This window comes from Rhinatrema bivittatum, chromosome 5 (assembly GCF_901001135.1).
Source record: "Rhinatrema bivittatum chromosome 5, aRhiBiv1.1, whole genome shotgun sequence".
Classification (NCBI taxonomy): domain Eukaryota; kingdom Metazoa; phylum Chordata; class Amphibia; order Gymnophiona; family Rhinatrematidae; genus Rhinatrema; species Rhinatrema bivittatum.
The window spans coordinates 87,892,941-87,911,371 of NC_042619.1; the positions used below are offsets into that span (position 1 = coordinate 87,892,941).

Genomic DNA, 18,431 nt, shown 5'->3' on the forward strand with positions numbered 1-18,431 from the left:
AACATTTCAACTTCCGAGTTGAAGTAACTTCAGCGCGCTGGCTGGCTGCCGGCGCGCGCTTCCCTGGAACAGCGTCTAATGGAGCTGTCCTGGCCCGACCCCGGCCTGCCCCTTTCCGATGGCCCGGCACTTCTGCATGTACTGGGGGTTATGCGCATGGCCGGGCCTCTTCAAAAATGTGTGCGGCATGCACAGGGCATGACCACGTAAGCTAGCCAGATAAACACTGATATTCAGCATCTTCTGGCTACTATAGCTGGAAAACTTTAGGACAGATACACTTACCTTGCTAACTTTAAGACAGCCAGAGATATTCAGCAGAGCACCTGTGCCATTAAATATTCCTGCAAAGTTGGCTGGACAAGTTTATCCAGCTTCAGTAACTTTGCTAACCCATCTGCAGCTGAATATACAGTGACTTCTAGAATATGTCCCAGTCTTTTTATTTACAATTAATGCTCAAACATTTGCCCTTTAATCCCTGAGATGTGTCTCTATTTGTTAAGAACTAAGTAGAAATGACCCAATGAGATATATCAAACTTCACGCCTTTGTTGTGTATTCTGACAGAACCTATTTCAGTATTGGGATACTGAACTTGCAGGCAAAGCACAGAAATACACTTTGTGCAAACACTGAAATTAGACTTCTAGCTCTTAAGGTTTAACCACAAGAGTCTTTTGGTTCTTCTATAGTCTTTGATGACATCATTAAAGAGTGCAGAGCACCACAAAGTCACTATTAGTGGCTAAGAATATATAAATAGTTTGGGAAAAATTATAGCAAAAGTGCTGCATCTCTTATTCACACATGAAATATGCAAATTCTTCAGAGAGTGCTAAAAGATATTCATGTACCACAATAAATAGCATACTATGCCCTTATTAATTATCCACCCAGTTGTTCGGAGTGCTTGATCTAGAAAGGCTCTGCAACGTTGTTGTGTCTTCATAACTAACTTTAAAAAATAACACGGAAACAGCTAGCATTGTTTCTACTTTACTCCATTCTCAAATGTTTGAAACCCCTGTCTTTTACAGTCCATTATCCAAAGAGAGCACTTTACAGGAGCCCTCCAAAGTCCTGAAGTGAGACACAGAGGGAGTCATTTAGAAGTTTCATGCTATTTCCCAGCATACGATAAACAACATGTCTACAGATGAAACCTGTCCAACCATGAGTAATCAAAAATAACAGTCACAAAATCACCAAACAAAAACCTCGTCTATGTATGTTAAAGGCTCACTTGACACTTCTGAGTCATGTTTACTCTTTGGCAAATATTAACTTAAAGAATTCCCTCTGAAAAAAGCTGAAGAAGAGCATCATAGAGTTTGAATTTTTAAAAATGGTAGTCCCATGTAAAATGTTGATTTTAGGCATCTGTGAGGACAATATTCAAAGATGCAGTGAACAGGACGTTAGCGGGTTAAAGATAACCAGTTAAATTTTTATTCTGTGGCTCTTAACCAGATAAGCCTCTTGCTGAATATATTCAGCTAAAGTTACCAAGATAAGGTTAAGAACATAAGGATATAAGACTTGCCATACTGGGTCAAACCAAAGGGCCATCAAACCCAGTATCCTGTTTCTAACAGTGGCCAATCCAGGTCACAAATACCTGGCAGGATCCCAAGGAGTAGACAGGTTATTCGGGCAATGTTGCCACACTTGGCTTTTGAATATTGTAAGAAAAAAAACCCCTAGCATGCTGAGTGGGTGCCGATCTCTGCTATCCACTACCTTAAAAAAAAAAAAAGATGATGGCCAAATCCCGAGCTCCGGAATCCCAACAATTGTCCCGCTGGGCTGAATACTAAGCCCACAGCTTAGGGCACATTAACATTAATTTATTCACTTCACTCCAGGTGAAAAGACCAATTACTGTTCCCCTTCACTGACATTCAAAACCGAGTAATTTTAACTGGCTAACTTGAGGGAGAAAAGTTATCTGGTTAAAGTTAGATAGATAAAGTTACTCAGTGCTGAAAGGAGATTGGTCCTTTCACTGACAGTTGTTAATGATGGAACCAATCATTAGTCTTTTCACCCAGTGTAAATTCAGCAAATTAATATTAATGTGCCAAGAGCTGTCAGTTCTATTGCACAGGCAGCTCAGCTTTCAAACCTATTCATGATACAGCATTTACACATGTAAGTGGACACATGGAAATTAATGCTAGTATTTTATAAATCATATAGCGGGAGCTGCATAATTTATAAAATACTGGATATTTCTGCTGTGAAAGTCCATGCATATATTTCCAATGCAAGAACATGTATACTTTCTAGGGATGTAAATCGGGCTTCGGACGATTGAAAATATCGGATGATATTTTCAAAATCGTCAGAAATCGGGGGCTCCCCCAAAAAGATAGGAAAACCCCACAATATTGATCGTGGGGGTTTTCTTATCGTTTTGGGGGAGGGCAGAAAAAACGGCACACAAAAGTAACCCCTAAACCCACCCCAACCATTTAAAACTAATCCCTTAGCTTCCCCCACCCTCCCAAAAAACTTTTTACAGGTACCTGGTGGTCCAGTGGGGGTCCCTGGAGCGATCTCCCGCTCCCGGGCCGTCTGCTGCCACTAATCAAAATGGCGCCAATGGCCCTTTGCCCTTACCATGTGACAGGGTATCCGTGCCATTGGCCGGACCCTATCACATGGTAGGAGCACTGGATGCCGGCGCCATCTTGTGCTCCTACCATGTGATAGGGGCTGACCAATGGCACCGGTAGCCCCTGTGACATAGTAAGGGCAAAGGCTATCGGTGCCATTTTGAATACTGGCAGCTGACGGTCCGAGTGCTCTCTAGAGTTGAGCAAAGAGAGACATCTAATATACTGTTAATATAGTTTAGAGAGAGGTTCCCTAACTTTCTGTATGCTTGCTAGAATGGGTAGATGTGAATCGGTTATTTACTCTTTCGGATAGTAGAAAGACTAGGGGGCACTCCATGAAGTTAGCATGGGGCACATTTAAAACTAATCGGAGAAAGTTCTTTTTTACTCAATGCACAATTCAACTCTGGAATTTGTTGCCAGAGGATGTGGTTAGTGCAGTTAATATAGCTGTGTTTAAATAAGGATTGGATAAGTTCTTGGAGGAGAAGTCCATTATCTGCTATTAAGTTCACTTAGAGAATAGCCACTGCCATTAGCAATGGTTACATGGAATAGACTTAGTTTTTGGGTACTTGCCAGGTTCTTATGGCCTGGATTGGCCACTGTTGGAAACAGGATGCTGGGCTTGATGGACCCTTGGTCTGACCCAGTATGGCATTTTCTTATGTTCTTAAGATATTTATGGTTTTCACTTTTGTTCAGTTTTAAAATGTATAGCTGTTATGGATCACATAACTCGAGCAACGCTGGACAGTTTGAAAATTCACTCCTTAGTGTTTAGCCCAGCAGGCCACTTGTGGGGGTTCAGGAGGCTAACACCTTTTTATAAGGCAGGGATCTAAGGATAGAGGATCAGGAGGAGAGGGTGAAATCGGCAGCCAATCAGCATGTCAGGGTTTCCGTTTTTTTTAGTTTTCTGGTTAACATTAGGCCCAATACTTTTCTGATCAGAATTAGCTTGATAACATTACTGAGCTTGAGCTGATAGTGTGCATTATCCAGATAAACTTAAGCCATGCATGTACCCCGCCTCTTTTCTCCTCCGATTATGAAGGCACTAATAAAAGCTTCCAGCAACAAAAATAAAAACAATGCTTCATCCTTCCAATTTTAGATCAGTTATTTAGGCTTCTGAGATAGCCCAATCAGACTAAAATTCTTTCTATTTGGGCCTTCCTAAATACTTACAGAATATTCTTTGACTGGGACAGTATGCAGCAGCTCGGGTTATTACTGTAACCTTGTATTCCCAACATATCTCACCTAGAATGCATTACCTTCATTGACATCTAGTTAGTTACCAAACTAAATTTACGTTTCTTAGTTTGTTTTTTAAGGCTTTACATAATTCTGTCCATCTGGCAACCTGTTCTGTTATATCTGAATATTCCCTTTCTCAAGGACTAGATTGTTGAGGATTCCCACTGTTAAAGAGCATCCGGTTCATGGAGATCCAGGAGTTTTTTAATTTCTTGGAAGGGTGGGCGATCTTGGGGCCGAGCAGCCCCTGTCATGCTAGGCCGTGGATGCATCGGGATATGCATTAACATCCTAATGTACCAGCGGGAAATTAGCCACAACTCCTGAGTTGTGGCTTACTTCATTTCAAATAGATTGGCTTGCACATTTTTCAGCAAACCGTGTTATTTGATTAGCACAGTTCAGGGTAGCAATGAACTCATTAGCGTGCATTTGCGTGTTAATGAGCGCATTTAAATATACTTGAATCCAGGGCTCAGATAACATGAGATATTTGAAATATCTCACGTTCTCTGCCTTAAGCCATTTACTACACATTTTTCGCACTGTAAATGGCCTAACATGGCTTAGTGAATGAGGCCCTAAGTGTGAAACAGAAAAAGAGAGAGATAATGACTAGAAAACTCAAGAGTGGTACAACCTCTTCTCCCAAAGGGAATGATACTAGATGTGAGTGCCTTACATGTAAACCTCGTAGATCTGATTATGGATTTTCAGTATATCAAAGAAGGAAATTAAGCTAAGCTAAAACTGAATGACATCTGCATGAATTAAGGACAAGGAGGTACACTGTCCACGACGGGGCAGGGAAAAACCAATACTCAGATGCTGCAAATAGATCTGGTTTTCAGCACAATCACAATCTAGCACATGGGAGAGAGTATCTTTCCCTTCCTCCGAGCAGTACAGTACCTGAAGGTTAAAGAATACTGTTGCCTGAAGGAGTCTCAGAAAGAAGAGCTTAGGGAAGACTTATCTGAAATCTGAAAGAAGCAAGGAAGGTGCTCAGGACAAAAAGGCAAAAGCGGAAGGAAAGAAAATGAAGATGGGAAAGCGAGGTGCCCAGGACCTTTTTTTTTTTCAGGTATGTCAGCGAAAGGAGGAAGGGCAGAGGTGGGACTGCAAGACTGACAGGACAAAAGGAGGACTGCGTCGAGGGTTACAAGGACATAACAAAAATGCTAAACAAATACTTTTCTTCCTCATTCATCGCAGATGGAATCGGAGAACTGATGATTGTTGGCAAGGGCACAAATGGCATTAGAGTAGATGTCACTCCACTTACAGAAGAAAGGGTTTATGCAGAACTAGAACTGAAAGTGGGCAAAGCTGGAATGGGATGCATCCTAGGATGTTAAGGGAGGTCAGAGAGGTTTTGGTGACCAGATTGAAGGATCTGTTCAATAGATCATTGGAGACACAAATTATTTCACTGGACTGGAGAGCAGGGTTGCCAAGTAGCTCCAGATTTTTAGGACAGGTTGATCCAGTCCTGGTTTTACCCCACTGCATGCAGGGACTTGTAGTTCTGATTTACCTATTCATGCAGTGTGATAAAAGCAGGACTGGATTAATCTGTCCTGAAAATCTGGAGCCAGTTGGCAACCCTACTGGAGAAGGGCAGATTTTGTAAAGAGGGGATTTGAAACTACAGGCTGGTTAGTCTGATCAATTTCTTTGATTAGGTGACTATAGAATTAGATCATAGACATGTGCTGGTTGTGGTTTACTTGGATTTCAGCAAATCTTCTGATACTGTCATACTACATAAGAAGTTCATAAATAAACTGACCAGCTTGGGGGTGGGTTCCAAGGTGGTGGGGACTGGATTAGAAACCAGTTGAGTAGCAGACAAAAAAGAGCAGTGGTAAATACAATTTTCCCTGATTACTAGTGTGCCTCAGGAATCTGGTCTGGGGCCAGTTCTGTTCAATATCTTTCTGAGTGATATCAGAAAAGGGTTAGAAGGAAAAGTTTGTCTTTTTACAGATGAACCTAAGAGCTAGAACACAGTGGACACCCTTGAGGGAATAGACCGAAAGAGAAGTGAACTGAGAAAGCTTGAGGAGAGGCCAAGTGCTTGGCAGTAAAGATTCAGTGCCAAAAAGTGCAGAGTCATGCATTTGGGCTGCAGAAGTCCAAGGGAGCAGTAAACAGCGGATGTAGAATACCAAAGTGCACTAACCAGGACAGAGGTCTTGCAGTCTTCATATCCAATGATTTAACCTTTTAGATCCTGCTCATTGAAGGAATTATTTCCTGATGCCCCTTTTTACATATCTTAGTTAACTAGACCCAAATATGGTATAAATATGGTATAAAAAAATTTGCAAGTAATTAAAAGTATATGAAAAAATGTTCCACTTGTGGAAGGTTGGTACCTAAAAGTTTAACGGTAGCAAAACAGTGAGATCATGTGATGGTAAGAGCCAGAAAGATACCAGGTGCATAGGGTAAGACATTACCAAAAGAAAAATGGAAGTGATTATGCCTCTGTATAGGTTGTTGGTGAGCCCTCATCCAGAATTCTGTATCCAGTTTTGGAGGTCCAGAGAAAGGCTCTCAAAATAGTCAGAATAGTTAGAATGCATTACCTTCATTGACTTCTAGTTAGTTACCAAACTAAATTTACGTTTCTTAGTTTGTTTTTTAAGGCTTTACATAATTCTGTCCATCTAGCAACCTGTTCTGCTATATTTGAATATTCCCTTCCTCAAGGACTAGATTGTTGAAGATTCCCACTGTTAAAGAGCATCTGAGATGAGGATAGGAGAGAGAAGGGAGATGCGATAATATGATAGACACATCCAAATATTTCAAAGATATAAATAAGGCACAAGAAGCAAACATTTTTCAGGGGATAGAAGGCGCTATCACAAAAGAGGTCACAGTTTGAGGTTTCACTGAAAGGTTGGTGGATGCATGGCATGCCCTTCCAATGGAAATGCTGGAGACGAAAACCGTAAAGGGATTCAAAATAGCAAGGAAGAAGCACAGAGGATCCCTAGCTGCAAAAATGTGAAGGGAAAGCCAGAGATTAACTGGGGTCTACGGCACTGCACTGGGAATATAGCAGAGAAGAAATGGAGATCGGTGTATAAAATGCCCTTTATTTGAAATTAGCCCGACTCTGGCCGAGTTTCGCTCTATAATCGAGAGCTGCCTCAGGGGCAATGCACATTAACAGGGCTTATCACATGCCTGCAGATAGATGTAATAAAATCGCCGTATCCACTTTTGAAATGTTCCAGTCTTAATCTGTTAATGCACACGTCGGTCCGCTGTAGCAAGTGCTTGTGCAGTGCGGTATTGGGTATGAACGCCACCTGAATAGTTTGAGACAAAGGTTACAGGATTAAACTCATTTAAAAGAACCAATATACTAGGTGGCGTTCATACCCAATACCGCACTGCACAAGCACTTGCTACAGCGGACCGATGTGTGCATTAACAGATTAAGACTGGAACATTTCAAAAGTGGATACGGCAATTTTATTACATCTATCTGAGGGCATGTAATAAGTCCTGTTAATGTGCATTGCCCCTGAGGCAGCTCTCGATTATAGAGCGAAACTCGGCCAGAGTCGGGCTAATTTCAAATAAAGGGCTTTTTATACACCGATCTCCATTTCTTCTCTGTTATAGAGCCAATTGGATTGGCTTCCGATTTGTTTTCTGGGTCCTACTGCACTGGGAATGAAATCAGGCAAATTAGATGGGCCTAATTGTCCATATCTGCAGTCATATTCTATGCTTCTATTTATATAAATAAACTGACAGTGGGATTTGCTTTTTTGTTTTTAATATTTAGGCAATATCATTCACAGTTCATTTTCTAATGATGGAAGTATAACTCTTGAAAACCAGTAACAAAAGTATTAGGTAAGTCCAATAAAAATGCATCACCTGTAAACTGTTTCCTGACCATTATTTCTAAGTGGAATAACATGATGACTACACGACTTCATTCTGTTTTGGGAGGTCAAAACTAGAGAAGGGATAAAATATCACAATCAAGTCAAAAATTTTAACCAGGCTACTTTTGCTTCTCTGACCACCATAAAATAAACATCAATGTGCTGCCACACCCCATTATAGAGTCCCACCTTAATTAAAGAATAAGTGTCAGTACACGGTCTCTGCTATACAGTTAATGGAAAGTGAAACACAGGGCTAAGGAATGATGAGGTCCATATTCAAAAGCCATTTATGGATGGAGAAGGTACAGAGAAGGGCTACCAAAATGATAAGGGGAATGGAACAACTCCCCTATGAGGAAAGACTAAAGAGGTTAGGACTTTTCAGCTTGGAGAAGAGACGACTGAGGGGGGATATGATAGAGGTGTTTAAAATCATGAGAGGTCTAGAACGGGTAGATGTGAATCGGTTATTTACTCTTTCGGATAATAGAAAGACTAGGGGACACTCCATGAAGTTAGCATGGGGCACATTTAAAACTAATCAGAGAAAGTTCTTTTTCACTCAACGCACAATTAAACTCTGGAATTTGTTGCCAGAGAATGTGGTTCGTGCAGTTAGTATAGCTGTGTTTAAAAAAGGATTGGATAAGTTCTTGGAGGAGAAGTCCATTACCTGCTATTAAGTTCACTTAGAGAATAGCCACTGCCATTAGCAATGGTTACATGGAATAGACTTAGTTTTTGGGTACTTGCCAGGTTCTTATGGCCTGGATTGGCCACTGTTGGAAACAGGATGCTGGGCTTGATGGACCCTTGGTCTGACCCAGTATGGCATTTTCTTATGTTCTTATGTTCTTATTTAGACGGATAATGTAATAGTTATCTGTCTAAATGACTTTCCCAGCTATATTTAGCCGGATAATTAGTTATCCAAATAGAATTGAGCTGGATAAGAAGGGGGCATTCTGAGGAGGAACGGAGTTAGCTGCATAAATTATAGAAACATAGAAACATAGAAATGACGGCAGAAGGCGACCAAACGGCCCATCCAGTCTGCCCAGCAAGTTTCGCACTTTTTTTTTCCTCATACTTATCTGTTACTCTTGGCTCTTAATAACCTTTTGGTTCTATTTCCCTTCCACCCCCACCATTAATGTAGAGAGCGGTGTTGGAACTGCATCTAAGTGAAATATCTAGCTTAATTAGTTAGGGTAGTAACCGCTGCAATAAGCAAGCTACACCATTAAACAGCTAACTCTGATTTTTATAGTTAAAGGTTTAACTCATGCAGCTAATGCTGGTCAAACCATAGGGCTGACCTAAAGTTAGCCAGTTAGACATAACCAGGTAATTTAACATATATTCAGTGGCGTAACTGTGCAGCTAAACATACCCTGCTAGTTAGCTAGCTGTGTTTATCCAGCTAACTAGCCGAGCCACACAGCGGTTGAAAATGGACCCCGATGCATCTTCCTCATAGACAAATAGTGGGAAACAACAGCATCTGGGATGAAGTAGAAGACATCAACCAACCTCTTCTGAAAATACTCCGATTCATAAAACTTATTGCTACAGGTTCACCTTGTCTTCAAGCTAAAGAGATCTGGTGGTAGAATAGGTGATGAATAAGAGGGTAATTTTGTAACATTGCACCTGTTAACCAGCAAATATGTGCTTAAATGACACCAATTTTCAAAGCTGACTTGTGCATGAATGACCACTTTGAAGATTATTCCACCAAATCTATCTGCACAAGTTCTACCTGCTAAATCTGCTAAACCTGGTGAAAATTTATGCTCATGCTTCTTAAGCAAGCATACCCCTCGCCTACTCCATATCCAGGAATGCCTCTGCTGAGTCCAGATAAATTTACGCACCAACACTACACATGTGCATAAGTTTATCTGCATATCGAGCAGGCAATTTTCTAAAAGAATACTTCTGCACATAAAGTGCTATTTGACCCACAAAAGTCCTTTTGAAATTTACCCTCTCTCTGTTATATGGGGACAAAATCAGGGCTGAATGTCTAACACAGTTCTGTTGAAGGTCTATATTCAAAAGCCATTTAGATGGGTAACATAATAGTTATCTGTCTAAATGGCTTATCTGGCTATTTTAAGCCCTTAAAAAGGGGCGTTTCAGGGGCATTCTGGGGATGGGTTGCATTATCCGCCTAACCTAGCCGAATATTGGGTATACCAGCCTCGTGTGGCTGAATAATATGCTACTTAACCGGATATCTTTAACCACATCTAGCTAAGTAACGCTGTCAAGAGTTGAAAAGTATTAAAGAAAGTGGGCCATCCCCTCCCTCAGCAGCCCCCCCCCCTTCCAAATATCTTTAAAGGCTCTGTCGGGCCGTGATTTCTTCACCCTCTCACTCCTAAAAATGTTAACCAGACACTGTTCTCTCCCCCCCCCCCCCCCAATCCTGGCCTACATGTAGCCAGATAACTTTAAACAAATCTATTCAGTGGGACGCTTATCCCGTTGAATATACTGGGCAAGTTATCCAGCTATCTGTAGCTGGATAACTTGTCCTCTAAATGGCCAATTGAATATTGGCCTCATGGAGGATAACTTTCAAACGACTTTGAGCGGCCACAGATACAGTGTAAGATGAATTTTAAAAGCCCAGCATGCGCATCAATCGGGGGATGCTCAAATCAGTCGGGCTCAGGCACGCTGAGCAGATTTTAAAAGCTGCCGGGATACACGTGTACCTTGCGGAGCGCAACATCTTAGAAGTTTTCAAAAAAGGGCAAGGCATGGACATGCACGTTTCAGGGTGTGAACCTGAGATGTGTGCGTAAATACTTACGCAATTCAGTACGTGCCAAAGCCCTCTGCTGCATAACTTTCCTTCTTTTACGGACGACATATAAGTTAAAAAACAAATAAAAATAGGCAGATCTGTGAGGTTTTAAGAGTCAGGGCTAATGAGGGCATTGAAGGTTATTAAACTAGGGTTTTTTTTGGAGGACTTCTCTCTTAACTAGGCAAGCTGGGGAGGCGCACAAATATAAAAAAGAGCTGCGTCTCTGTGCACGCGGTGATGCATGTGTGCACCAGTTTGAAAGTTACCATCACTGCACGTATATAGTGGCTTAGAGATCTAAGATAGCATTTTATAGCCCATGCATATAAAATATGTGTATTTCAATCCCGCAACATATGCACGTCTGTATGCTTACGTATGAATGCATGCTTTGAAAGCGAGAATTTCAATGCATTGATCGCATGTGCTTTTCCTACCTATTTGAAAAATATACGCACATATATTTTAGGTACAAAAATGAAGTAGGACTTACTCGGGTGAAACCCCGATTTATGCACAGACGTCTGTGTATTTTAAAACCGGTTTGCCCAGTCCTTCTCCACGTCATCGAGACCCTCCTGGTGCTTCAGCCTCAACTCCCTCCAGTTCACCAGACTTTTCATTCGGCCAACAGAACACAATAAACAAGCCTGCTATCAATTACACAAGATAATTAGCAAATGTAAAATTACATGAATAAGTTGCCAGATGCACCTTCATAAGACTTTTTTATGATAGCAACTTATGCGTGTAACTGTTGGCCCCACCCTGGAACGCCCCTTTCATTCGTGCTTGTGCGGGCATACTTTTGATGTTTATAAAATAGAGATTACACGCGTACAGGCTACTTACACGTCTAAGTACTTTGAAAATTCACCTCTTATTGAATTTTATTAAGATATCTGAACCAAGCTTGGGGTAATGCAGACCTCCGATGAAAGATGTTTAAAATTTACCATTGGAAGCTCTCATCTGACGTCTTCGTCCAACTCGATCCAGGCCAATGGGTGTACTTTGAGAAAAGGTGAAGGGTCGGAGTCGAGCAGAAACAGCTTTATACGGAGGCACCTGGTGAGCTGGGATAGGTGGCCGTGTACCTGGCTGCAATTAAACAGAAACACTCTTATTTAACAGAAAATGTATAGGACATTGCAGGTTTCCAAAGGGGGCTGGTTTCCTTTGCAATCCGAACTAATTATAGACCCCTGCTTTTCATGCAGTGTTTAGCTTCTGGTTTTGCTGAAGTTCTCTGTATATTTCTCTTCTGGCACAGATATATTTAATATGCCAAAGGACAAATGTAAGTAAAGCAAGAAAGTGTAAAATAAATGTGCATATCAGTATCCTTGCACAAATTTGAAATAGAGCACCTTTTGCCCAAGCAGCTTTTAAAACAGAAAAATATTTCCTAAGGAAAAAAAAAAAACCAGACAAGCAAAAACTTTGCAAAAAGTGCAATGGTACTTTTGTCTGAAAGTGCAAGATTTATGAATGAGGCAAAGAGGTTTTTTGACAAGCTTTTGCTTCCATGGACTTTTTTGTTCATGTTTTCTCTTCTAGAACTTGCAGGAAATAGAATCCTTGGGCAAAAGATGCAGTTTCAAAGCTGTGCAGGAAAACTAATCTGCAGAATTTTTAGCCCAAAACTTAATCAATAAGGAAGCTGACATGCAAACACAGGAGACTCAGTTTTTCACTGTGAGATAATTTAACCCCGGAGCAATGTGCCTCTCATCCCAGTACACGCTTTAAATCTGGAGCATCTTGCAAGCCCACTGAAATAGTCACTACTGTGCATGTCAGTTGTTCTCCCTGAGTGCTTGAATGTCTCAGTCTGCACATTTATTCCATGTTAAGCAACTTTACTATGACGACCTGCATCTACCACCCCACAATAAACCTGCAAAACTTTATTATGGGTGCAATGGCCTCACACCAAATCTCTTTTAGGTGTATTTTTCTTTTCATATCAACCTGTCAATAGTTTCTTCCCCGAGTCTATTAGTTTTGATTAATTTTAAACTTGTTTTCTTTTTTAGGATGTATGGCTTCATTGGCTTCTATGCTTTTATTTATATGACTAATTGTACACTGTCTAGATTGTCCACAGATCGACGGTATATATAAAATAAAATAAATAAATAAATAAATAAACTAAATTAATGGGAGTGGCCTAGTGTTTAGAGCAGGGATGGCGAACTGCAGTCCTCGAGGGCCACAAACAGGCCAAGGTTTTCAGGATATCCACAATGAGCACGCACGGGAAAGATTTGCGTCCAATGGAGGCAGTGCATGCAGATTTTTTTCATGCATATCATTGTGGATATCCTGAAAACCTGGCCTGTTTGCGGCCCTCGAGGACTGGAGTTCGCCATACCTGGTTTAGAGCAATAAGCAAGGAACCAGGGTTCAAATCCCATTTCTTCCAACACTCCTTGAGAACTAAGGAACATCACTTCATCTCCCATTGTTTAAGGCAGTGGTTCCCAACCCTGTCCTGGGGATCCCCCAAGCCAGTCAGGTTTTCAGGATATCCACACTGAATATGCATGAGAGAAAATTTGCATAGCATATTCATTGTAGATATCCTGAAAACCTGACTGGCTGGGGGGGGGGGGGGGGTCCCCAGGTCAGGGTTCGGAACCACTGGTTTAAGGTACCCATTTAGGGCCTGGTTTACTTTGGGTTTTCTTCCATTCTATGTCTATGTATGGGAAAAAAAAAAAAGCTTAGTAAATCAAGTCCTTAGACTGAAAGCTCTGTGGTACATGGACTTATTATGCCCGAATAGTTATAACTACTATAATGTACTGCATACATCCGGTAGAGCATTATAAAAATGAGTAGTATTATTATAGGTATTCTGTGCTAGACAGTGGCATTCCCTGAGGAACTAACTGGTAATGTGTTGCAAAGCATTTTCTCAAACCAGGCAATGATCCAAAACACCACACACCGAAAGAGTTAGCAGAACACTTCTTTCCATCCCATTGGGAATTTAATTGTTTCTTTAAATAAAATACCAAATATTATATTTTTGTAACCCTTAGTGGGGTATTTAATCCCAGGGCACACAAACTTCTTTATTCCTCTTCGGGACTGCTCCAACTAGCAATGTTCTCCCATGCTCAAACTCTTAATCCTGGGGGGATTCTTTTTATGGGGGGAAGCTCTCGCTTATGGCCCAGACCACGATGTCTTGCTTTCAGTGTGTTTAGAGTGTAGTTGCATCCCATAAGATGAGGTGCAGGGGCAAACTGATAGGACCAGGCTTGGGTGTTAAAGAAAATTTTACTGATTTGAAAATCCTTAAATAAAAGTCCTATTTGACCATAAATAGTGAAGTTACATCTGACTGTAATACATGAATGATTTCCTCTGAAGGAAGGTATCCCCTTTCACTTCTGGCATCTGGGTGGAGCTCCCATGGTGATTTTACTTCTACAAAGCACACCCAGTGGCTAATCCGGGAATCCTATTTGAGGGGGTCCCACTTCACAACAAAAATCCTACCTTACTCCATTCTCCTTTCTGGACACCTAGCCCATCCTGGTCCCATAGGTGGAGTTCTCCCAATCTCGTTCTTTCATCCTTAGTTGATATTTCTGAGGATTTCTCTTGGGGAGAAGTCAGAAGGGATCAAGCTCCCTCAGCACTGCATCCCAGTGGGGAGATCCAAAAACCTCCCCATACTGTTCAGGTTCAAAAAATACTTCTACTGGTGAATTGGACATACCTTCAGCCATCACTGTCTCTCTCAGCAGGATCTGTCACTGATGCTTGTCCACCTAGGATTTAGAGTTGTTACGGTCCCGGGCCATGCCCGGGACCTCCTCTTTCCTCACAGCCAGCCTGGGCCGCTGGAAGCTTCCTTCGACCGCCTAGGCCCGAATTACCTCCTGCCGTGGCGTTCCCTCTGCGAGGGAGACACCACCGATCCTCTGTCGCTGGCCCCGCCCCCTAGGCCAGCGCACGCACAGGGGGCTCCAGATTTAAAGGGGCCAGCGTGGGGGCTGAAGGACAGCCCTAGTGATGACGTCAGATGCTGCAGGGTTATTTAAACCCTGCAGCTGCCTCATTGCCTCGCCTTGCAACGAGGTTCACTCTGTTAGAGTTTCTAGTTGCTGCATCTGGATCCCTGATCGTCTTCAGCTTCTGACTTCTGGCTTCCGACCCTGCTTCGTCCACTGACTCTGGCTTCAGCTTCCGTCCCTGGCTTTGTCTTCGGCATCTGACTCCCGGCTTCCGACCTTGGCTCGTCCCTGGACTCCGGCTTCAGCCCTCTCCTCTTCCTCAGGTATCTTGTTCTTCATCTGCCTGGAGGTTTCGCGTAAGTCCCAGTGGCTCGGGCCCTCACGGGCTCCTAATGGTGAAGTCTCTTCAGACCTCCTGGGCTCAGCCGCTTCGCTGGACTACCTCTTCAGGCTTCTCTTCTGGTCCTCGGTCGCAGAGGATCGCACCTAAGTCCAAGAGGCCCGGATCCCTACGGGCTCCTCCTCGGGGGACCTCGGGCTTCCAGTGGTGAAGCCTTCTCAGGACAACCTCTTCAGCACCGCCTCCCGGCTGCGACATCCACTGTGGGCTCCCCACAGTGCAATACCATCTGTCTCAGATGGCCCAAGGGTCCACATTCCTAACAAGAGTGGACTCACAGGTCTTCAGTTCCCTGGATGAGAGCTCTCTCACTCCAAGAGGGTAGCTGGTGTAAACATCTCTCTCTCTGTAACATCTCTCTCTCTGAAACTCGTTCTGGGTGAAGCTGTGAAGACTCAGCAGAATGTAAAACTTAAACATCCTTACTCTTCCAAGGCTTTCTTAAACTAATCCCCAATAGTTCTAAAATGACTGGGCTAAATAGTGTTGAGACATCCAACCCCAGCCCTCCAGGTGGGAGGGACTGAGGGAGATGGATGGATCCTTAATAATGTGTTCTATACAGGAACAGTGACATCTGGTGGTCAACCTGGAAGGGTGGGTTGCCACATATTTTAAGTTTTTGTAGAAGCAATTCTTGCATCCAATTGGTCCTCTTTCATAATTCTTTTTGAAAATATTTTTAACAGATAGCTTACTAACTTTTTTCATATTCTTACTATTTGTTTTTTTTTTAATGGTTGAATTACACCACCATGCGCTCCAGGTTTTCAGGTAACACAGCAATATGTAGGCTTGCTAACTGTAGCCAAATGATTCAGCTATAAACCACAGCGTAACTAAACCTCATTAAAACAGCAGCTCCAATATGCCAGGTTACATCTTTGGAGCAAATGATCACTCCATGCAATCTTGGTGCCAGGTGTAAGCTTCATTAACATGAAGCACTTACATAGTACTGAAGGAATCAAGTTCTGCAGTTAGAGTGGTCTCCTGAAACAACATTTGAGGGCACATCCCTGGAGAAATGTCCTTACTTTCGGGCCGATACAGTAAACCATGCGGGACAGCGGGCCCGCGGTAAAAAGAGGCGGCAGCTGTCAGCGAGTTTGACAGCCAACGCTCAATTTTGCCGGCGTCGGTTCTCAAACCCGCTGACAGCCAAGGGTTTGGAAACCAGAAGTCAGCAAAATTGAGCATCCGGTTTTCAACCCACGAGCCGCGGCCCATTTTAAATTTTTATTTTTTTTTTATTTTTAACTTTTTTTTAACTTTGGGGGCCTCAGACTTAATATCGCCATGATATTAAGTCGGAGGGTGCACAGAAAAGCAGTTTTTACTGTAGTGACTGTTTGTGTTTATGATGAGAATGGTACCCGTTTTATTGGGTGTCTTGTTTTTGATGTTGTGTTTCTAAAGAAGTTAAAGACATGATTTTAAAAAGCATTTACATTTTGCACATGCAAATGCACTTTACACATGCAAGTGGGCTTTTGAAAATTGCTACAATATATGCCACTGAATTGTCCATAGGATATTCACATGTAAATGCATTTTATGCGTATAAATGGCATTTGAAAATTGATACAACAGTATGTTACATTTAAACATCTAACTCACAGAAACACAGAAACATAGAAATAATGGCAGAAAAGGACCAAATGGGTCATCCAGTCTGCCCAGCAAGCTTATTATAGTATCTGCTGCACCGAGCAGGTTACCCTCATACTTATCAGTTTCCCAGACCAAAAAAGTCAGCGCCCTTGTTGGTTGCTGTCTGAATCCAATTCCCCTTTTCCTCTTTTCTTCCTGTCGTTGAAGCACAGAGCAATGATTGAGTTGCATCAATAGTATAAAGACTTTGTAGAGGGAGTGCTAGGAAGCTGGTCCCAATTCCGGGGAGGTTGGTGTGCCTTGGACTAAGGCATGACTGCAGAGGAGCTCCGTGGAAGCGCCGAGGCAGGCAAAACATGTCCAAGCATGGGCAGACAGACTGAAGACCAAGAGCCCTGATCTCTGCCGAGCCTGAAGGCACCGGGAGAGACCCAGCAACGCAATGCTGGTCTCTGGGGTAGCCCTCTGGCCACTCGATAGCCCTTTTGGACCTGACGCCTGGGAATGGCAGATGCAACAGGACGGACCGAGGTAGAGGACAGGTGATGGTACTGGAACAAGACATAGGTACTAGAAGACCAGGACGAGATGAGGATATCTGGAGACTTGGACAAGACAAAGGACTAGAACTTGGACAAGGATTCAGGATGCTCAGACATGGATGGAGATACAGGATGCTCAGACGTGGATGAAGATACAGGATGCTCAGACGAGGACTCAGGATAGTCAGACGAGGACGAGGGCTCAGGATACAAAGACGAGGACGTGGACTGGCTTGAGTCTAGGTCAAGGACAGAAGCAGACACGGGGTACTCTGAAGACCGGGAATGGGATACAAGACTCAGGATTCAAGACTCGGAATTTGGAACTCAGAACTCGGATTCAGGAACATTAAAAGCAAGGGTCTTCCGGAGGCTTGCGCTGCAGATGTGAAGGTAGGCCAGGAAGGATGGGCGAAAGGAACCTGGAAGCTGGATGAAGAGCTGGTGAAGAGGACATCAGGATCAGGACTGGAATGTAGGACATCAGGTACATCAGGACACCGGGGCCTCTGGACACCAGGATATCAGGGCATCTGGACATCTAGGACATCAGGGACCTCTGGAGACGAGGACATCAGGGATGTCTGAAATACGGAGCATGGAACATCAGGTACTTCTGGACTGGGATTATCAGGACTTGGAACATTCGGAGACTGGAACATCTGAAGCCTGGAACATCTGAAGACAGGACAGACGAGGACGCAGGATCCGACGAGAGACCAGGAAGTGCAAACGAAGATGGAGACGAAGGACTAGGAACCACAGATGAAGACAAGGGAATTCCCACAAAGAACAGAAAGCCTTGAAGAAGCAGAGATGGACTTCGGAGCCTCCTGGAATGAAGAGCTGGAACAGTGGAGAATCCAGGAGCAGGCTAGCTCCTTGCAAAGGTGAAGACAGTCTGACAGAAGGCCCTTCTTATAGGGCTGAAGAGAAGACACCTTGGAAATGTCATCAGGTGGGGCTGCGGGGCTCTGCCCACCGCGGGCCCTTTAAATGAAGCAGGTGCGGCAGCGCGCCTAGGAGGAGGCGGGACCAGGGACAGCGACGGCGATGTCCATGCCACGAAGAGGCCTTGCTTTCGGCGGCTCCATGGCGCTAAGAGGAGAGCAACGATGGCGGCACTCCCTGCCGCGAGAGTGGCAGCTTCAGTGGCGGCCTCCGGGCCTTGAAAAGAACGGCGCTGGTGGTGGCCTCCAGGCCGCGCAGGGAAGAGCATCGGAAGAAGCCTCCAGGCCACATAGGGATAGTGTCAGCGGCAGCCTCCGGACCG

At 43.3% G+C, this 18,431-nt stretch overlaps 1 protein-coding gene across 5 annotated transcripts in view; it reads right to left on the reverse strand.

Annotated features, from left to right (window-relative positions):
- Window positions 1-18,431, reverse strand: part of SPATA13 (spermatogenesis associated 13) — a 237,326-nt gene that overhangs the window by 53,858 nt on the left and 165,037 nt on the right. For 4 of the 5 annotated variants that reach the window (XM_029602551.1, XM_029602550.1, XM_029602552.1 and 1 more), the window contains one exon: window positions 11,585-11,729. In XM_029602551.1, the coding sequence (XP_029458411.1) occupies window positions 11,585-11,729 (145 nt within the window). Of the gene's footprint in view, window positions 1-11,584; window positions 11,730-18,431 lie in introns of those variants that run through there. The other variant, XM_029602555.1, reaches the window with a different exon arrangement.